Source organism: Ammodytes marinus (genome assembly GCF_949987685.1).
Source record: "Ammodytes marinus genome assembly, chromosome: 11".
In the NCBI taxonomy this organism is placed as follows: domain Eukaryota; kingdom Metazoa; phylum Chordata; class Actinopteri; order Uranoscopiformes; family Ammodytidae; genus Ammodytes; species Ammodytes marinus.
The window spans coordinates 19,701,489-19,723,452 of record NC_137215.1 but is presented as its reverse complement, the minus strand read 5'-3'; the positions used below and the strand labels follow the sequence as shown (position 1 = coordinate 19,723,452).

The following is a 21,964-nucleotide window of genomic DNA, read 5'->3' as shown; positions in this document are numbered from 1 at the left end:
GTCTCCAGGCAGTAATGCTCAGTCTGCGAAACGCTGCTATTAACCGCTGCTCTCTTTGTTTCTGTTCGCCCCCCCCATAAGCCTGACTGCTTCACCCACACGCTGTTTTCACTCTCTGTTTTGTCTGCACCTAACGTAGGAGCTAATGTAGATACGGCTGCATTAACACAGAAGACATGCCCACATGGATCTCATCCTTTTTATTAATTTGTTTCATTCCAGCACTCCTTTAAGTGTATGAATTCATGTCTTTTAGATGCCATTTGTTATAACTTGAATAAAGATTAAAGCTTTTAAAAAAATCACAATATCCACCTTCGACATTTAAAACAAAGAAAAATCTTTTTCAACTTCAGTCCTTCCTGTAGAAAAAATCTTAATCTTAATGATTTTAAACCTTTAAATGCCAGCTGTTCTACATGATGTCACTGGTTTTATTTAATGAAAAAACACAACAAATTGATTAAAAGCGATTAAAAGTTATACTTAGTGCAAATTTGATGTGCTGTGGGAATAAAAAAATGCTGATGCAGCAGCTGTGCCTGGACCTCGTAAGTTAGGCAAGCCCCAGTTGTGTGTTTGCGTTGGACTGTGTGCATCCGCCATCTTTTCCCACCTTCCAACGTGGAACATATGGCGGGAACAACCTCCAGTTGCCATAGCAACACAGTGTTAGCAGTCACATGCAAAAGGTCCTCTGCAAGGACATAAACTGAGCACTAAACTGAGCCCGAATGACTCAACTCTCATAAAAGCAGCTTTGATGTGCACATTTTTGCTACACATCAAATCAAAATCTCTATCTCTTCTTATTTCGATATATTTAACTCAGTGTGGTAGCCTATATGCATATTATTATCTGTAGTTGGGTCCCGTCCTAGGAGCTGTCTGTGTCACTGCCTGTCTGACCATCTGACAGTCTGATCCTGGTTCCCCCTGACTGATCCAGATGGATGTCCAGGCAGACCAGTCTTATCCTGCTGGGACACATGGAGCCCCCACAGAGATTACAGCTCTGGCTTCCTTAATTTGCCATGTGCTGTCTCGTTTTTATCATACCAAGTTGCAAGTATAGGCTTTTGAAGTAACACTTATTGATTACATATTCTTTTAAATAAACAGGTAACATGCCAACAGAATTCTTGATGGATCTGCCATATTGGCCATATTGACAACACAATGCAGTTTAAGGCTCCACCATGTCTTTCATTCTGTAGGTTTTTATTTTAGCCATGCTTTCGTGCATCTGTGACATAATACTAAATGGCTTCAGTGATGCCTTGAGCCGAATCCCTAGATTGGCTGGATCAATATAGTGGCTATAGACTTGAAGATGTCACTTAACTGTGGGGGTCCTCATCTCTTCTCCTGTCTATGCTTTCATATGTGTGTGTGTGTGTGTGTGTGTGTGTGTGTGTGTGTGTGTTGATGTGGTTCCAAAATAATGGCCCAGTTTGCTCCAGGCATTGCATTTTCAATTACTGTTTTTTTATAGTTCAGTGTAAAAGGCTATTTCATTATACATTCCAATGATGTCTTGGTGAAGCCAACTCCTGCACCCAACAATAAGTGTGTCCCGTGAAAAGGACCTGTGCTTGTAAAAAAGGACAGTGTGGTAGAAATAAAGAGGACAGGTAACGTGTAGTAGATGACCTGGACGTAGAAGTAATGACCAAGGCTTATCAGAACTGATTCAGCTGGTGGGCAATTGTTTTCCTTGTGTGGATAAAGCCAAGTGGATCAGGAGCAAGAGAGAGAGGGGTGGAACGAGGGAGGAAAGGTTTGGAGAGAGAGGGAGAGAGAGAGAGAGAGAGATGTTGGGAGAGAGATATTACACGGTATGCAGGGGGTGGTCTTCTGCAGCCAGTCTCATTTAGATTCGTAGGCATCATTTCTTACTGGGGCAGGAGTGGAGACGGACCGATTTGGACTGATATAGCATGAATGAACTAAACTGGATTACAGGGAAAGGTTTGATCTGGTGTCATTAGTCATCATCTGAGGGAAGAGGCGGTGGCTGTCTTACCTGCGTGTGTCAGGCAGTATAGCATTGTGGTAGCGGAGCGGTGCAGCTCGCATCAGACAGCCATGGCAGTGAGTGCGTGGCAGGCTCTCTCTCCACTGCAGTGGGCTCGCTGGGGCTGGGACTCACTACTGGGAGGGGCAGGAGACGGGGACAGCCCGGACTCCGATCCGGCTCTGGGTCTCCTCAGGAGTCTCTCGTGGGGCTCGCGTCATGATAACCTGATCAGGGCTGCCGGGGAGACAGTCAGACAAAGGTGAGAAAGGGACCGGGGACTACTGGGGCCACATACACCGTCCGTCAGATAGTACATTGATCAGCGGAGGATGCAGTTTGGTAGTCAGGTTGACTGGTGAGCTTGGCTATGTGTATGTGTGTGTGCTGCGGAGGACTAAACAATATTCCTTTGGCTTAGGATGATAACATTGGGATTTTATTTATAGCTTATTGTCGTGTAGTAAGTAGCCCTTCTTCTATTTCATGGCTGTGTTATCTCCCGATCTTGAGGGGGTATTTGTGTGCGTATGGGTATTGCATGTGTGTGTGCCCAGGTGGGGTTATTCTGTGTCTCAGATGTGTCATTATCTGTCACCTCACTGTAGATTTAGTGTTTTCATTTTGTAGCCATAAAAATCAGAAAGCATTTATTAGCCAAGGGCTTTAAAAAAAAGAAGCCTCTTGGCTAATGGACTTGCTACATCTTACCTCAAACCCTCATTGAAATAGTGCTCTTCGTGATTTGTGAATCTGTAGGAAAACATATTTAGCTCATATTGCTCTAAAGAAAATGGTCCTGAAGCTGCTCACTTGATCTGATGTATCGGAAAGAGAGAAATTTAGCTCACCCTCACATAACGTCAATGCCAATGATCCCAATACAGTCACTACATTCCAAATGATAGTAGTGTGATTCACACTAGCCATGACTAAGTGTGTCCTTATCTTTTGTTATAGGAGCTCCGACTCTGATGGAGCATTTGAGACCCCTGAAGCCACAACTCCAGTAAAGGCTGTTTCTCCTGCAGAGCCCCAAACCCAGCCACTACCGTTTGATGAAAAAGGTACAGTAAGAGAATTCATCAGTGATGTGTGATTCATTATTATACAGCTTGATGCTCTGTTCCAAAGGTGGGAAAAAAGCAGCAGGTGATAGAAAGTATTGCTGCGCCATCTAGTGGAATCAAGCAGTAATTCCCATCTGGCTTTATTTGCTTAGACAATCATTCTCCACTGCACAAAACTGAGGTTTTTGGGATGTTACTAAAGGCTGACCAATCATTTCAGTATCCCTCTCATCTGGTTATTTTTAATGACTTTCTGACCATCTTAGAAACTATTTTTGAATTTGTTTATAGCACATTCATCTCTATAATTGGATGTGTCAGATGCCAGCTGCAGCTTTTATCTCCATGCAGACTTCCTTGATAACACCAGCATCTCACCCAGACACCGCTTAAAAAATATGTGATAATTCCAATTGAATTTGATTGCGATCTGATCATTTTAGCAGCTGAATAAATCCTCTCTGTGTTTTGTCTCCCCATCTTTTGCAGTAGCAGAAACTATAGCCGGCGGGTCTGCCTCTGACTTGCCTTCAGCTCTTGCACTCTGCCATTCCCCGTCCACCGGGTTTGACGAGGACAGGCCCATTGCAGCCAGTGGCACCTACAACATCGACCACACTCTGACCCGTTCAGTCAGCCTCCAGGGAGGAGAGCTTGACAGTGCTGGTCTGTTGGACGGATCAATCGCGGGAGGCTTCCGTCCTCATTCCGAATCCTTCAGTGTAGGCAGTGAGAGTGCCCCGGGGACACTCCACAGGCCAAAGAAAGTCCGCCCCGGGTCTCTGAAGAAGAAGCCTCTTCTTAGACAGAATTCCAATCCAGAGAGTCCAAGGCCAGCTTCGTCGAGCAACACCCCAGAGATCAAGAAGCGGGCAAAGCCTCGAACCGCCAGCCCTCTCCTGGCTCAGGAGGAAGCAGATCCTTCTTCTGCAACCCCGAGCCCTGGAGGAACCCTCCGGAGGACCAGGAAGAGCCGTGTGGAGACCCCTCCTCCCCTGCTTGAGGAAACCACCGGTAATACCAGCCAGGAGGTGAGCCTTGTGAGCCCTCCGTTACCCTCGTACCAGAAGGACACCCTTCTACCTGATAGTCCTGCGGACAAGGCCGAATCACCCATCCCACCTAGTACCACCTACAAATGGGATCCAGATAATTTTGAGAACATCGACCCTTTCAATACTGGAGGTAGTAAGATTGCCAACTCCCCTGTTCTGGGTCGTAAAGATCCTTTGTGTACCCCCATTGCCACCCTTCAAGAAAGTCCTTCTGGCCCTGCTGGGGATCTGTGTCCTCCAGCTCCCCTTGAACAGCCAATCACCAACCCCGAAGAGCAACCCATCCCCAAACGTCAGTCAGTAAGGCTGGAGTTTGACTACTCTGAGGAGAGTGGTGAGGCATCACACCAGGCCTCTCCCCCACCCAAGAAAGTGGGCAAGAAGCCCGGTGCCAAGATGCCTCTGAGGAAACCAAAGCTGGGGCTGAAGAAGGCCCCTCCAGCGCAAACAGTGCAGCTGGACAACGAGCCTCCAGCAACGCACAATGGCAATGAGGAAGAAATCCCCATTCATAAAGCATCCTACAACTATGAACCTGACAAGTGGGAAGATCCCAAATTCAATCCATTTTCTTCTAAGAAAGGTATCCCCAACTCCCCCAAACTATCCAGGCCTTCTCATGGCTTTGACCCCAGTAACTTTGATGACTCCATAGACCCTTTCAAATCCACCATTAAGATGGCCAACTCCCCTCCTAAGGCCTCTGCCTCCTTTGAACACCAGTCATCCAATGACTATGACAATGAAACTGACAATGACAACATAGGGGAACTGGAGGACCAAAACCAGAACAAACCTGCCAAGAAGAAGAAACCTATCAAATCGTAAGTTCACAGTGTTTTTACCATAAGACCATGCTTTTATGGGAGAGCCCACATGCTCGTATAGAACTTTGTATTCATGTGTAGGAATGTCTGCGTCTCTGTTGGTGAGGTTGTTGTTCTTTTTAGGTTAGTCTGTCTTTGTATGTTGTCCTTTTGTCTATTATGCCAGTGTTGTCTGTCTGTCTCTCTGTCACCTGTGTCTGTGTATTCTCATATGTCACAGGAAGTCAAGGGGTGTGTCTTCTCTATGTTGTCTGTTGTAAGTACAGGGACAACACAACCATCCACCCTTGTTGACCCCTAATTCAGTGTTTCTCCTCAAGCAGCATGTTGCCCTTCTGTCCTTCTTCCTATTAACTGAAACATCACAATCCCTCGGTGCACTATAAAAGCAAATCCATTAAAACATTTTCAATCCTGCATTTTTTAACTGGAGGACACCTGTTTTCAGTTTTGAATTCTCTCTCGTGTATGGTAAAACCTGATCTATGAAAGTACCAATTGAAAAACATAAATTATTATTTTTTTCTTTTGTATACTATCTACATAATTGTAGATGTACAAAGAGCACTTAAACATTACTACTCATAGGCTGGAAACTCTGGTACAATACAACACAAAAGTGCAATGTTAAATCACAGTTGGGTGTGGTAGTATAAAGGCCGGATTATTATACCAGTAGATGTCAGTGCAACAATGTTCAATGTGATGCTGTAAAATGAAGACAAACTTAACCCATGGAAGTGTGTTACTGAGTTTGTCGTGTTGCTGCCTTATTTCCCTATCAGCACCTGCCGCCCTCATCCCCCCAAAAATGTGTTAAAATTGATAAATGACTTTGGTGTTTACTGATACTACACTGTCCTCTCTGGAAGGTGTGCAACAAAGGTGGTGCTTGTGCTCCCTCTTGTGTTCATTGTTGGCTATTGTTAAAAATGGTTAAACTATATAAAAATACTTATACCCAGATCTATCAGATATTATAGTACTACACAACCCCTCTGAGAATCCATGTTTTATGGTAACAAAAGGATACATATTCCACTAACAGTTAAAACACAGTAATACAGTGGGTGATATTTGCATCAATGTCCTAACTAACCTACCATATTACCTTATACATTCCTGTCCAGGATTTGAGTTATTTGCCAGTTTGTATGAAAATGACATAACATTCATTTACCACTTCATAGTCTTCCCTGTGCAATAACTAACTATTGATTTAACCTTTCCGCAAACATTCTACTGCTCTGGTCAGTCCAGCCACAAATAGACTACAGTAAGTTCTTCTGTTACACATTTGGTAGTCTCGCACACAGCCAGACCAAACTACAGCAAGTAGTAGTAGAAGTAGTAGTGTATACACATATGGTAATGCTGCTCTATGCAAAATATGTCATATTATGCAAAATCAGATGTACCCAACCATTTTCACACTTCCTATTTGTGACTATCCACATTTATGTAGCAGATAAACAGCGGATACCAAATGGGACAAGATACTCTGAACCTGGATGATTGATCTTTTTTTCTTCTTTTCTTCTCAGTAATACTTTCAGAGTAAAGAGGTCACCAAAGAAATCCCCATCTTCTGACCCATCCCAGGTGCGTACCTAACTAATCATGGTTGTACTACATCTCTCTAACTTTTGAAAGCCAGTATTTGTTTTCTTCCCTCTGTCATTACCAACTCTTTTTATGTTGCAGGATCCTTCGCCGACAGATGAACCCTCCTCCCTGCACCCACAGGACGACCACGCCACAGACGAGGAGAAGCTGGCCTCCTCCACCAGTCATAAGTGGGCCCTGCACGACATAGAGGCAGATCTGAACTCTGACCAACAAGACTTCCCAGAGCCGTGCGACCTCACGTCCTTTGTCAACGAGAACAGTCTTCCTCATCAGGCTCCAGGTGAGGATTAGTTGACGGGACTTCTCTTGAATCCCTCTTTGTACCTCCAGCCACCTGTGTCCAAATGAAATGCTAGCAGAGATCAAAGCACACCACAGATGGGTTTGGCTCACAAGGCAATTCAAAGCTCTTATGTTCGGATCGTGTACAGCAGCAATCAGCCACTTTATTCTTCACTCACCCAGCAACGTTATTGATTTTTTTGGTTGTGGCAGTGCGATAAGCCTGCTGGCCCAGTTTCTCTACTTCCCTCTCTGACCTCCAGAAGAGCCACCTCTGGCTCTGTGTATCTATACCAATCTGGGTCATCCTCAGACATGAAATAACGAACAGCGTCCAGAGCTCAACACTGGCTGATGTGTATTTCTTCCTCTGCATCTAAACATTTGCTTTGTCTTTTCATTTTCAGTGCAAGACTATGAAATTGAGTACATGGAGAAGATTGGCTCCTCTTCGCCTGTGAGTATTTGATTGTTTAAACTGGTTTGTTTTATATTTGACGATATATAACCCATCAACAATACAGTCAATTTACATTTCAGACTTCTTGTCATATGTGTTTTGTAGCCACTGTCTGCAAAGAAGCCATCTTTGTACTTGAACCTGGACTCGGTATCTGATAACTTACCCAAGAATACGCGTGCGAATGGATCTGATCCCAGCTCTCCCTGCACAGGGTACAGCACACTCTACTACTATTTTACTGCACTGTATTTATGTGTTGTCAATTTGCAGTGTTTCATTTACTGTATATTCAGTGTGTAAGAAGTCCATAGTCCATACATATTTGATTACTTAATGCATGCAGATCAGCTGCTCCAGCAATGTTTCTCATTAACACTCTCATCCATCATATATACAGAACATTAAAGGGCATTTCTCTCCCTCTTCCTCTCTCTCTCTCTCTCTCTCTCTCTCTCTCTCTCTCTCTCTCTCTCTCTCTCTCTCTCTCTCTCTCTCTCTCTCTCTCTCTCTCTCTCTCACTCTGAGCAGGAGCTTTGAGGAGATGGAGGCCCAGATAACAGCGGGGATGAAGACACCGGTGCTGAGCTCCAGGTCCGGTCCTGAGGGCTCTGCTGGGGACAAGGGCAAGAAGAGAGAGATCCAGGCCCTCAGCCGCACACAGAGCACAGAGAGGGATGAGCAGGTGAGCCTTAGCAAGGATTCAGACCCACTGTTATCGCATATGTTTTAAGTATTAAAAGAAGTGGGAAAAAGAGAAAATTCTCTGTCATTTCTGCTTCATGTCGCCATCATGTGAAAAGAATATGTCAGTTTTTTTATTTTGTAACATTTACACCATGTCATCATTGGGTCACAGTGGGGATAATACCACCCACTGCACATGCTTTACTGTATATAGGCCCTGACTCCAACATCACCGTCAGTCATGGTGGATCTCATTAGAGTCTTGTCACTGATAACACATAGCCTAGCTTGCCCAGCTTGAACTCAATGAGTCATCTCCCAATGCTGCCACTCAAACACTGCAGCGCTTGCTTTTGCCATGCTAAACCCCTGCCCCCTCCTCCCTGCCCTCTCTGCAATGCTCCTCCTCCCCATGCCCCTGTAGCCCCCTAGCCAGGGCCCCGTGGAGTCCCCTGCTCCAGCCCTCGCCATGCCCCTGTTAGACAGGCTGTCCGAGTGTGAAGACCCCCTACAATACCTGGAGGCTGACCTGGCTGAGACCAACCCCACTGCATTCGCCCAAAAACTACAGGTGTGTTGAAGGACCACACATCACCCCTCGTAAGAAACGCTATAGGCCTTGCCTCTGGTGGCCCATTTGTGTCCCTGATATTTGATTGTGTGTTTTTTAGTTTTTGTTGTAATTCCCATTGTGTCACCTTACTACACCCAGCCATTTTTATTTCCCATTTTCCTAATGCCCTCCTCCTTTTGTGCAGTTCTTTAGCTTACTGTGTCAAAAGATTGATGGTGTAGACAGCAGCAAGTGTGTGCGCTCAACTCAAGTTTCTGTATGTTTTCCCTTTGCTCTCCCCTTCTTGGGCCGCAAACCCACCTCCCTTTCCCCCCAAAAAACATCAATCCCCCCACTCCCCCACCATGTGTGCGGCCCAGGAGGAGCTGGTGCTCGCTGCCCTGAGGATAGAGGCACTGCAGGTAGCCAAAAACATCTCTCTGTGCCCCTCCCTCTCCACTGTAACCCCCCAGGTACTGCGTTGAGTCCTGCACCTGCAGTACGCAAGTGTGTGTGGGTGTTTGTGTGTGTAAGAGGAAAGAAGCATCTTATGAGTGATTAAGCAAAAGCAGGTGTGTGTGAAATGCTTGTGTGTGTGACTGTAGTGTGCATGCATGAGTGTGACTCAGCCTGCCTACTCCTCCCCCTAAACACACCATTCTGAGTGTGACTGTGAACTCATGGCCTTATCAACATGGCGGCTGCACCACTACATCCGCAGTTCTGCTACCTCTTCAGTCCCAACATATGAAATCCATGTGGCTTAAGGTGTCCGGCTCTCCCCCAAAACTAGCGGCAAGCTTTCCCATGTCGACTCCCCGGGGAAGACATTGCTGTGCCTTCTAAGATCCTTGCCTTTAGTATGCATGTTGGGCAACATGCATGTTGCCTGTTCATGAGAGGCTTACATGAGCATGAATGTGACTGGTCTCAGACTAGGTTTAATGACAGCAGCTGAGGAGTTGTATGGACAAAACTTGCAGATTTATTTGCTGATTCTTTTCTATTTTCCCAGTCACATCCATGTTTTTTGATTTGGTCCTTTTCCCAGACTAACAGCACTAACAAACAGCTTCATCAGGTCAGAGTCAGTGGTCAGATTGGTTGTGCATTTTAGGAAGGTTTTGAGAGTTTTACTACTTGGAGGCTTGTGCTGGAACAGCACATGCCAAGATATAAGAATGGGGAGATTTTTTTGCTTTATTTGAGGATCAGTGGTTAATCTACATTTAATGGTCAGTGGTTAAACTCTTGTAAGAGTTGGAGCAGGGCAGGCGCCCCCCAGTTCTTTTTCCCCTCCATGTCTCATGCTGTTACCCCACACATTTTACAGTCACGACTCAAGAAACCAAGCAACCGTCGGTGGAATATCAACGGTTCACCCTTACTCAAAGTAAGAGTAACTTTGTGCCCCTGTGATCCGTCCTTGTATGAATCGTTCTACAGTGCAGTCCAAGTATTTGGTCAGGAACACATTTTTTATTGTAATTGGCTAAGTGTACCAGCACACTGGATTTGAAATTTTACGTGTCGACTTTCAGTGTTAAAGAGGATTGAAGGCACATTTACATTGGTTAAGCATGTAGGAAGCCCTTTAATACGGTATGTAGTATCACAAATGTATGTACAGTGATGCAAATAATTGGGCTACATTTCCTACACTGTTTACCCAATCTGGGTGCAACTGCCTTAAAATTAGAGCTGAAATGCAGCACTTTACCCTTTTGATGCTGGAGTACACAGCCAAAACAACTGTCCAAGAACTTGTAGACTGCAATTCATATAGAACCCAGAAGTCAGACCTTTTATAAAGGTCACCCTACATTTGATGCCTACCATAGTTGTACCCTGTCCCTGTTGGTGATTCTAGTAGTTGTGTTTTCTGCAGTTATAGCTATTTTCCTTGTAGACTTTATACTTATAGCAGTGTTTGTCTTGTGTCCCCCTTTGAGTTCACATCAAGGAGTAAAGCTAAAAAGGATTTGAGTGTACTTGACCAGCGATACAGGATGAACTGGTGAGGTTGCACTTTGCTTTTGTACAAAAGTGAAGTGGGATGGTAAACCTGGTGGTATCCCATGGTTACCTTAATTTGCCCAATCTCTCTTTTCCTCATACTATTGGTTTCCAGTCTACTTGTGTCCCCTGTGAGCCCCCACCATTTCAACAGATCCTTGCTAATCCCGCTCAGCAAAGGATGATCCCTTTTATAGTAGACTTTTATGGGACCAAAAATGGCGCAAGAATGAGGTTTGTTTTTTTGAAGCAATGTACAGTGAGGATCTATTGCTAGCAGAGTATTGTCATAGGTTGCGATGGTCACATGAACACATGTGTAACACTAGGGTCCTTTCTCATTAATAGATTCACAGAGAATACTAGTCCTTTATTTGTACATAACCTATATACATATAACATAAATTCTGGTTTGTAGTGTCTCTCAATACACTTCAATACTAGGTTAAACTATCTTTACTGATTGTTTCACCACCTCACATCACAGTCTCTGCGATTGTAAAATAATTGTCCTTACGCTGTAACAGGTTACGATTTTAGCCAACCGGTAAGACCAGTTATCGTTGGTGTAATTATGCTTCAACATGAGACTAACATCAATGTCCAATGCTGCCCAGTCTGCTATCCCTATCCCCCCATCTCCTGTATATGATGCAGTCATTGCTGTATCAACTGCTGCCCTCCTTCCCCCCTCTGCATTTGTCTGGATCCAATTACATTCAAGCTAACTGCGATGAGCAGGTGATCATGGCCGCTCAGCTGGGGGCAGCATCAGCCAAATCACTTGGCTAATACTGTGGCAATGAAGACTGTTTCATCCAATCATGTGGCGGCTGACCAAAAAGTCTTCAGGAACAACAACATCCCTACCCTGCCTCATTTACATATGGATTTTGCTGTGTGCTACGTTTTGAAGTAGTAGTTTGATGCTGCCTTGAGAGTTGCTTCAGAAATCCTGTTGAGAGAGAATGCGCGTCTGGGCCCGGGGGTTAGGCTGTCTCAATCTGTCTGGTTCGTAACTGGTTATGTTTCCTTTCCTCTCCCTCCTCTCCTCCGGCAAGCAGCACAGAGACCAGTCATCTCAAGGGGACACCGCCGTGTCCAAGAACTCACTGTACGTCAGGACCACTACGGGCTACGTCGAAGGGGACAGTCCCCACCTACCCAGGGAGCTGGATCACTCTTTGGGAATAGCACGAGAGGAGGTGCCCGAAATTTATGAATTAATTAATTTATTTTCAATTAGTCATTAATACTGTACATACTTTGATTCAACATCCACCATTTTACTTAACGATCTTGTCACCCCCTCCCCTCAGATTGTGACAAAGGAGAAAGAAGTGCTGGAGTGGCAGAGGAAGTATGAAGACAGCCGACAGGAAGTGATGGAGATGAGGTAAGAAGTGTAGCGTCACTTACATCACAGTCAGGCCCCCCCGTTATAAACACTACAGCCGGGTTTTTAACACCTCCCTGTGTGTCTGTGAAGAAGTGCTGTGACATCATGCTTTGTGCATTATTTTCAGACTCCTCCCATTCTAACTTTTAACCTGTCAATAGGTTTATCTTGTTTGGACTGTCAAGCAAATACACGCTTAGCTATAGAGCGGAGAGCCAGTTAAAGTCCACTAGATTATTACTATTGGCATTGTGGTGAAAAACAGAGGAAGAGATGGGTTGAAATGATATACAGTACGTACGTTTTCAGAGTTTAATGAATAAATGTGTTCGGGGATTTGAGCTGCTGTCATTTGGATTATACACATCCAACAGCTCAAAACTGGTGTTGACTACAACTAGGGCTGTGAATTTTTGGTATACCACGATTCGATTGGATTCGATTAAAAAAATGTTTGCCAATTCAAAATAGATTTCTGGATTCAGTTCAAAAGAGGATTTCAGGATCTACTGCAGTCCACTGTGTGCTAAGAGGCGTTGAGGCAAATTATGGCATGAAAGCAAATTAAAGTCTATGTCTTATTTATCTTCATTTAAGTCTTATTTTAATGTGAAGTTTGTAATGAATGTGATTTATAGGCAAGTCAACATTACCAGCAGCAGCAAAATACATAAAAATAAAAAAAATAAGTATTATTATTTTAATTCTAAAAACAATTTTGGCAAATTATGATTCAATTTAAAATTGTAGAATTTTTTTAAATTAATTGATTTTTTTCACCACCACCAACTACAACTCATATTTAAGCCTACAGATGATCACGACTGCTAATTGGGGTGCTAGGAGACAGAGATATGCAGTACCGAAAGCTTTTTTCTGTGTCAGCAGGTGGTGGGTGTGGATCCAGCTGGCCACTGCTCAGTTAGTGTGTGGTTAAGACAAAGCTTAATTCATTTGACTGATTGGGTCCAGGATAAGGAGTGGCTAAGAGGCTAAATGGTGGGCACGGCTAATCAATCCTCTTACCTCTGGCAACCTGCTTTTCCCAAAACAAGGCTTCCTATTGGATCGGTGGATTGACTATGGGGGCTGCAATAATTTTATGGAAGCTGGATGAACAGATAAACAAAAAGAAAAATACGAAGCTCAAGACCGTTTCGGTTGCTGCAGATGATGGTTTCTGCATGTTTGTCATTTACCTAAAATCTAACAAAACACATTGAAATAGCAAATTTTTCACTCAACTTGGACTTTCTAATATCAAATGTTCCAAGCAGCATATGAGGGTAAAATCAACATTATGGCCAGAAGAGCACATTGTATGGCAGAAATCCCAGAGCCTCAGCTACAGTTATCTGGCTATTAACAACCCACCTACAGCTAAACACTTTTATTGATACACCTTGCTAAAGGGACTGACAGGAACAGGTGTCTAAAGAAAATATATATTTTTTTAAATATGGAGACCAATATTTGAATTGAATACAATATGACACAAGTATAATTTGTTATACCGATAAAACCCCATCCATATTCTGATTATCTATAATTTCTTCCCCACAGGAGAATTGTTGCTGAATATGAGAAGACGATTGCACAGATGATAGGTGAGTTCAATGTGAAGAACAGTATTTTTATCTTTTTTGCATTGGTCACATGCTTATGGACTCTGTCTTTTATGAACACATGAATTGTATGTTTGAGCCCCAACTACTGGCACTACTTTTTGCAGCGTTAAGTATTTTTTTTAAAGCTAGCTTTGCTATGCGCTTGCTTTCATGTTATAATAATGTCACTCAATCATGATGTCCTTGGAGAGGGAAAGGTCTCACTTTTGCCCACGCGTGTCCAGCTTCTCTGGACTCATTAAATTGCACTCTCTGCGATATTCCTGCTCTCATCTGTCATTTTCTTCGCCACCTCCGGACATCCCTGAAAATGAGATATTTTTGCCGCTGCTGTCTAATTTAATTTCCTTGTCTCATTAAAGCACTCAAGTCACATAAAAAAGGAACAACCTGTCTTTGCTGCTTCTAACACTCGGCTCTCTCACGTGTCTTGCCCTCCCAGCTTGACTTAACACAGTCCCTTCTTTTCTGTTCTGCTCCCATCTTTGCCCCCCCTCACTATTTGATAAACCTGACAGGCATGCCAGGTGAGTAACGCCAAAATCTGTCCTTCACTTGTTTGTTTTGGCTCACACTTCTCCATCCGTCCGTCCGTCCAGAAAGGGGAGCATATTGTGTGCTCTCTTTTTTCATCTCAACCGGTGCCATTTGTCTCTCCATTTTGTAGTATTTCATCCTGTATGTTTGAAACTTTTTATGCTGTGGGATCTTTAACATGATATACGGAAGGGTCTGAAAGCCACTCAAAGCAAACCAACTACCAGCTCTGTCTTTGTGCTTCACAGGTCTCTTTGATTTCCCTCATTGTTCAGTGTTTTTTCTTGCATGCTACACTGGTTTACCTCATATATCATGTAGTGTATATACATGATGTGAAATCAAACTAACCCACAAAATCATTTTGATATGTTGTCAAAAAGTAAAAAAGTGTTTGTTTGGATGCGTGCGTGTCGTTTTATGTCTTAAAACAGTATACAGTACCTTTCAGAACATAGACTTGATGATCTGAATAAACATTTTATTTGTGTGTGTCCATCAGAGGATGACCAGAAAGAGAAGTCTCTCTCCCACCACACCATCCAGCAGTTGATCATGGAGAAGGATCAGGCCTGTGCCGACCTCAACTCTGTGGAAAAGTCTCTGGCCGACCTCTTCCGTCGTTACGAGAAGATGAAAGATGTACTAGAGGGCTTCCGCAAGGTGACCAACACACACACACACACACACACACACACACACACACACACACACACACACACACACACACACACACACACACACACACACACACACACACACACACACACACACACAAATAATTCATATCTAATGAGTGTTTTCAGCTTGATCGGCCTTGTTAGTCTTCTGAAACATACCCTGCTGCGTTTCAAATCTCACACTCTAGTTAGCCTGCATGACTCCTATAGAGCAACCTGACACAAATCACAGCACAAAAAACTATGTAGATTTTCGGGAAACTCTTCCTCTCATCTGGGCACTCTCAGCATTCTCTGTCAACACTGAGCACGTTGCAGCATTACCATACATGGAAAATCCGGATTGAGCTACGTAGATAAATCCCGGAAATTTGAACAAGTGAATCGCTACCGGCGTTCCTAGTGTTTAGCGCTCTGGACAGCCACCCCAGATGGTCAGCAGGGAATACTTCTTAATGCATGTAAGTCAGTATTTGACACTTTAGTATGGTTAAACATGACTGTGAATCATTATAACAACGTTTATAGGTCATAAAAGTTGAAAAAGCATATTAGGTGCTCTTTAAGCATACTAAATTTGACCACAGGAATTGGGACATCCTAAATATTTTCTCTACCATACTAAATAGCAGAAAGTAGGGGTATTGGAACGCAGCCATACCCTGAAAACCCTTCAGGCAGATAATTAAAAACAATGTCTCACTCCCGTTTCAGAACGAAGATGTTCTGAAGAAATGCGCTCAGGAGTATCTGTCGAGGGTCCGTAAGGAAGAACAGCGCTATCAAGCTCTGAAGATTCACGCAGAGGAGAAACTAGACAGGTGAGTTCAAAGTTTCCTCTCATTATCTTTGTGTTTATTCCACACAAACTGTGTGATGTTCCCCAAAGGGAAAAAAACACCACAAAGCACTCACTACACAATATACAGTAACTCATTGCCCGGCTGACGTGTTTGGTTATAGGCCGATGTAATTAGCCGTATCTATGCATTGTTTATATACCGGTAATCCATATATTTCAAATGTTTGAAAAGATTTGTTCCGTATTGGCTTTGCAGACATTTTATTAATATTGATATGGGGGTTATGCAGAGGTAAAATATTTTCATTGTATCGCTGTATGTTCCATTTTTCCAGAGCCAATTCAGATATTGCTCAGGTGCGGTCGAAGTCCAAGCAGGAGCAGGCGGCCCACCAGGCCAGCTTGAGGAAGGAGCAGATGAAGGTGGACTCTCTGGAGCGCACTTTGGAGCAAAAGGTCAGCTAGAATTCTTCACTTCAACAGAGTCCAGGGGTTTGAAAAAAAAATAAAGATTTGAAATCCTTGGAAAAAGGTTCTAAACTGCAATCTTAACCATTATTTTAACTTTTTTGCCACAGAACAAAGAAATCGAGGAACTGACAAAGATCTGCGATGAGCTGATCGCCAAGATGGGGAAGAGTTAGCGACCATAGCGGCCACAAGTCATCCGAACCGCACGGACAAGAGGAGTGGGTTGAGGATATAAAGCTCTTGGGGGAAATGAAGCGGATACATAATATTTAACCACTCATTCGAGGACTGATCCACAGGGCCAAAGTGGTCTTATACGATTGGATTTCCTCACTGACTTTGTGAGTACAGGATCCACAGGAATGGCTTCCTCTTAATCGCTCTGTACATTTTTTGATGTGTCAGTGTACCGTACTGTATCAGGGGTCGGGTTTAAAGTTTTAGAAAAATGTATCATATCACTTACGTCTGCGTGTGTGCGAGTGCCTGTACGATAATGAGAAAGTGAGAGCATTGTTTCTGGAGCACCTGTAATGAAGTTGCCATGACAGCCGCAGATGGAGAAGACTGTTTACCCCGCTCCTGTTGTTGTTTTCAGAGGGAAAAAAAGAGTAATGAAGACTTAGATTTAGGTTTATAAACTGTTTAAACATCACCAAGACAACAACATAACTATCACAATAACTTACTGCATGTGAGCGAGGAAGACAAACTTGTATTTGTTAATGTTTTGTAAATAATGTAGGAAATTTCAAGCGTGAAAAAAGAGACTCCTCTGCATTTTTGATAGTTATTTCTTCATGCTCAGCCCACTTCCCCCATGTAACCTTGTAGATACTTGTCATACTTGTCATAGCTTTTCTCGATGAAATTGTGGGACTATTTTTGGGATTTTATTTTGATATAAAGCAAACTAATCGTGACTGTGTGTTCAGCTGTGACCAGGAGTAATTTAATTTTGGATGGATATATCCTATAGCCCTGCTATGGTCGTTGTGTCACACTGAGGAATAACTTCTCTGCACAGCTCCTGTACAGCATCTGCTTTACAAAGTGCAATAAAAGACGGCAATACAGCACACTGGTTTCAATCTGGTTTCTGCATAATTCTGATGCATTATGGATTTTGTTTTTTTGTCTCCGTTTGTCTTACTTTAGATCACCTGTCTACCTGTTTGGGTATTCTAAAAAAGATTTTTATGGAAAAAATTTAATTATTATTTGGTTACAAATTGCGGTGAGACTTGTCTTACCATATTTACAGTCACAGTAACCAATGATTTACCAGCTACAATAACACATCTGCAAATGACCTTAGAATTAGATTCAGTCACATAAGGCATTTACAAATTATACAAACAGGGAATATTGAATGTATATATTTGGGGTGGCTGATTATGTACATAATATCAATGCCTTCACACAAAGTGTTGCATTTGCAAAGCAATCAGAGAGTAATGACATAAATCACTGTAAATAAGAAAAGCAAGCTTCTGCTATTCAAAGTTAGCCTGGTCCAACCAGACCATCGTACTTCATTTAATTTGACTACTGAAGGGAAAATGAAATTTGAGCGGAAGTAGGTAGGCGGGCGGAGCCAGGCTAATTCAAAGTAGTAGCCTAGTAGTCAGACCAAGCCACAACAGCAATGATTCTGCCATCACACTTTATTGTATGTAATATAATATTAACTTTTCAATAGATAAAAAAGTTTTAAATTATAGTTTCAAATCTAATTAAAACACAGTGCTGTGGGGGAACAATGGAAAAACAAAGGTTAGGAACCAAAGCTATGGAACATTGCAATGATTAATACACTTTTTGGCAAATACATCAGCACTCTCTGATTTCAGCAGCTAGTATCACACATTAAAGCTGCAGTATGTAACTATGTAGGAGTAAAATAAATTAACATCTTATAAGGTATATTCTCATAACTGAATAAACACATTTTATTCACAAAAAAAAACAGTCTGAAGTTAGAAAGCTTCCTGAAAAGTTACTGTTTCACTGTTTAGAGCAACGGGACCCACAGTTTTGTTTACAAACAAATTATGGTCTTATGTTTGGTTCCAGGTGCATTTTTGATTCATGATGATAGAATTATTCAATAGTAAGAATGACATGATGTGAAAATATGTTTTGTAAACTAACTGCAGGCACTGCAAATTAAACAAATCCCCCTCCATTGAAACTGCATAGTGCACCTTTAAGGAGTAAAATTATTCTTTGAACTGTAGGCCAGTTGAAGTTCAGAGATCAGCCCTGGTGCAGCTGAGGGATGTAAGAGCCGGAGCAGGTGCAGACAGGGACAAGACAGGGGAAGAGCCAGGCTCAGGATGGGTGTGGCACACATAATAGGTGAATGGCCCAGAATAGTAAGTGTCCTGTTGGCTATCCAGGCTGAAGAAGAAGCAACTGTTCATACTCTTCACAGAGCTTGGGGGTCTCTAGTGGAGGGGCTGGTAATCTCCTGGTCGGTGCATGAGGGGGGATTTGCTCATCTGATAGCTCAGATTAAGCTAAGGGGGGTTTAGGAGCAAACAACCTGCTTTTCATTGTGTGACTAGGACAACCGAGGACCACCGGCGCCATGATAGCTGTCCAGTACTGTCCGCTGCTCCTGCTTTCTCTGCTTCTGCTGGCAACCAACAGTAAGAACTCAAGTTTTATATACTTTTTATACCCTTTCCCTTTTTTATCTTCATCCTATCCCTCCCCCTTGGGTCCACCTGTCAACTGAACTTAGTTGGTGTCCCCTTAATGTACTCTCCTCTCTTGTGACTGTAACCTGTTGGTTGGATAACTGTCCGAACTAGCTTTGCTGATCAGCACAGCAAATATAGCACATAACACTACTACAGTTACCTTTAATATTAAAATAATGCCTCTCATGTTTTCTGACTACTAAGACTATTTTACAGTAGGACCTTACAATGGCAATTCATTTCATGTCGAGTTGAATGATTACTGCAGTAAGTCCCCCAAGTTTTGCCTGCTTGAATTCAGCCTGTCATTCCCCTATGTAACTAGCATGCAATCCCAACACCTAATCTTTTAATAGGCCTGGAGGCTAATACTCATAGCATGTGTGTAGAGAGGCTGTGCCGTGGCGACAGAATTGGGTCAACTAAAAACCGTGTGGGGCATTTACCATGCCATGCCATGTCCACATAGCGCAGCGCACAGTAGGCAAAGAAATTAACTGTTGAAATTCACACACAAAAAATTGGTATGCTGTTATTCTCATTGCAAAGTCATTACTGAGCGATGAACCTATAAGTCCGGGGTCAAAGGAGGTTATTTTGTTAGCCAAGACAAGAGATGTGCTGCTACAAAATAATGTTTGAAGCTTTCAGAGATGCCATTATGTCCGGCTCCATTTGATCCTCTTAGGTAAGCATTGTTGAAGGCTGTTTCTGAAGGGCCATTTTAGAGTTTAGGAAACGGATGGGATTTTTTTCAAAAGGATATTTCAAAGGTCAGCTAGTTCTTCTCCTTCCTCAGGAGAGCGCTACAAAAATACATTTGAGTGTGTTTTTATGTGCTGCTGAAGTGGGCTCCTGAATCTTTAGCTGAAGGTGAGACGGATGTGTTTTTTTTAAAACTGGGGGGCACTCGTTTAGATTTTTTTTCTTTTACTTGAGTTTGGGAAGTTTTGTTGTGTAGGAAGTTATTCATTAGTGCTCCCTTTTCACTTCCTTCTCACTTCATCATCACATATGGTTCATCATTTACCACCCCTGTGTGTTCACGCACATCGAAACCACAGATCCTGTGTTAAGACAGGATAAAAATACTGAGAGACATGGCCCCTTGTATGTTTGATGTAGATATTCTGACTGATGAATAGTTCACTTCGATGTCAAGCATTCTTTGACATGCCAAAACTGCAACAGCTGGATGTCTCAAGAACAAATGTCTAATTATGGGGTTTTAAAAAGGACAATCAGGTAACCATAGCAGCTTTAAGTAGTCTATTTGTGCATTGAAAGGGCTTTTTTTAACGTATTTAATTTTTTTTTACTATCACTGGGATATTTGGTTGTAAATACTATATCTTAACTGTAACCCAACAACTGAGGAAATACTATCAGGCTAGTCTTAGAATAAGAAAGGGATGGCATTTAAAAACTGTTGTACTGTATGTTCCTGTAAATGTGCTCCACAGTGGAAACTTGATAATGTCATTATATGGCTTCCCTGCCATTAACTTGCTGTAGTAGTATGCAATGTGTCTTTGAACTACACTCCACTAAGATTAAACTATGCTCTAGAGATAACTAAACAATTTTCCTTCAACATGCCATGGTGTTGTGATTGTACCCCTTCAGTCAGTGTATTAGCATGTGCAATAAAAGTATTTCTTCTCTGTTTATTTCAGGTGAGGCTTTGCGATGTCTTACGTGTATGGGCTCCAATAACGAAGACTGCAACCGGCAAGGTTCCAAAACATGCCCCAGCTACTCGGATGCCTGCGCTGTGGTGGTGGGCCATGACAGTGAGTCCAACAGTGACAGTGTAGTGGCATTTTCTTTTTCTAGCTCTCTTTCTATCTGTATGTAGGATGGAGTGTGCTTGTGTGTGTTTAAAAAAGGACAGGTTGCTGTCTGGAGACACATTCCGGTCAGCAGGGGGTCTGAGGCTTTTAAGGAAATGAAAAGCTTTGCCACTCCTGCTCAATCAATATCCTTAATTAGGACCCCATGTGGGTATCGAAAGCAATTCTGCCCCACAAAATACAGTTAAAACCGGAAACTAATTTTAACCTGCGTAAGGCAGGGGAGCTCTACTGTATATAGATTACACTTTTATCATTATCGTCCTGTCTGTACATACTACACCGGGGATGCAACTGCAATTTTCACAAATGAAATTCTGGTGTCAGGTATGTGTGAAAAGAATTAAACATATAAAATCGGTCAGGGCCAACTTGTTTCACTTTAAATGTATATTGGCTATATCGGTGTGAGAAAAACCTGCATAACTGATTTCTATTTCTTTGTGTTTGTCAGGTGGCGTGATGAAGTCCTGCTCCTACAAGTCATTCTGCAGTCAGGCCAGCAGCCAGGGCTACAGAGCCCCCGGTGTCAAAGTTCACTGCTGCTACAGTAATGACTGCAATGCTACTGGCTTCGCCTCCCAGCTGCCACGGCTCAACTGTCTGCTGCTACTTCTGCCTCTTTTGTTCCACTGCCTTTTCAAGTAAACTCAACAAGTATCCAGCTGCAAAACAAATGGCAACTACAGTAGTTCCTATGTCTACTGCGAATAACACTCACCAATTATTACCAGTACAACCTGCTTTTATTGACCTTTCTTTTTAAACAACACGTAGTTACTGCACATAAAAGATCTTGAGAGGCCAGGTGTGAAGTGGGAAGATTATGCATGTGGTGTTGGATTGAATACATTAAACAGTACTCAAGTTAGATGCGTCTTTCAATGGATTTAGATACAAACCAATGATTAGAGGATCCTAAGGGAGGTGCTGTTATAAAAGGCAGATAGGATTTTTCATCTGCTTCCTACATACAAAGGAAGATGCTGTTCGAGTTAATCTGTTTCCCCACGGTTTGACACTTTGTGCTCCTACAGGGTAACCGGAACAAGCCTATACCTATTTTTACTAATCACCTTTCATGTTACATCTTCGTGCTAGACCCTCTTTTTTTCTCCACATATTCCACCACAGCTGGTGCTGCAGCAGATGTTAAATAAGAGTTCACTCAGTTGTTGTGACATTTCATCATAAGCCTTTTACCTGTCAATCACAACTGACGAGGTGTTGGGACCTGAAATCCACGTAAGCCTTTTGCATGCCAGGTGGGTTATGATGATGAGGTTAGTC

At 42.8% G+C, this 21,964-nt stretch overlaps 2 protein-coding genes across 4 annotated transcripts in view; both read left to right on the top strand.

Moving 5' to 3' along the window:
- tacc2 (transforming, acidic coiled-coil containing protein 2) overlaps window positions 1-17,177 on the top strand; it is a 45,717-nt gene extending 28,540 nt beyond the window's left edge. For 2 of the 3 annotated variants that reach the window (XM_080037334.1, XM_080037332.1), the window contains 15 exons: window positions 2,978-3,084; window positions 3,577-4,966; window positions 6,514-6,571; window positions 6,674-6,878; window positions 7,288-7,337; window positions 7,446-7,555; window positions 7,872-8,025; window positions 8,452-8,598; window positions 11,661-11,801; window positions 11,916-11,992; window positions 13,559-13,602; window positions 14,663-14,823; window positions 15,555-15,661; window positions 15,978-16,098; window positions 16,221-17,177. In XM_080037334.1, coding sequence (XP_079893460.1) covers window positions 2,978-3,084; window positions 3,577-4,966; window positions 6,514-6,571; window positions 6,674-6,878; window positions 7,288-7,337; window positions 7,446-7,555; window positions 7,872-8,025; window positions 8,452-8,598; window positions 11,661-11,801; window positions 11,916-11,992; window positions 13,559-13,602; window positions 14,663-14,823; window positions 15,555-15,661; window positions 15,978-16,098; window positions 16,221-16,286 — 2,938 coding nt within the window. In that variant the 3' untranslated portion in view covers window positions 16,287-17,177. The remainder of the gene's footprint in view (window positions 1-2,977; window positions 3,085-3,576; window positions 4,967-6,513; window positions 6,572-6,673; window positions 6,879-7,287; window positions 7,338-7,445; window positions 7,556-7,871; window positions 8,026-8,451; window positions 8,599-11,660; window positions 11,802-11,915; window positions 11,993-13,558; window positions 13,603-14,662; window positions 14,824-15,554; window positions 15,662-15,977; window positions 16,099-16,220) is intronic. The other variant, XM_080037333.1, reaches the window with a different exon arrangement.
- Window positions 17,178-18,706: 1,529 nt separating this feature from the next.
- Window positions 18,707-21,322, top strand: ly6pge (lymphocyte antigen 6 family member pge; the record flags this gene model as incomplete). The annotated part of the gene is made up of 3 exons (XM_080036987.1): window positions 18,707-18,767; window positions 20,498-20,614; window positions 21,129-21,322. 3 exons carry the CDS (start codon window positions 18,707-18,709, stop codon window positions 21,320-21,322), a joined length of 372 nt encoding a protein of 123 aa, XP_079893113.1.
- Window positions 21,323-21,964: the final 642 nt, after the last annotated feature.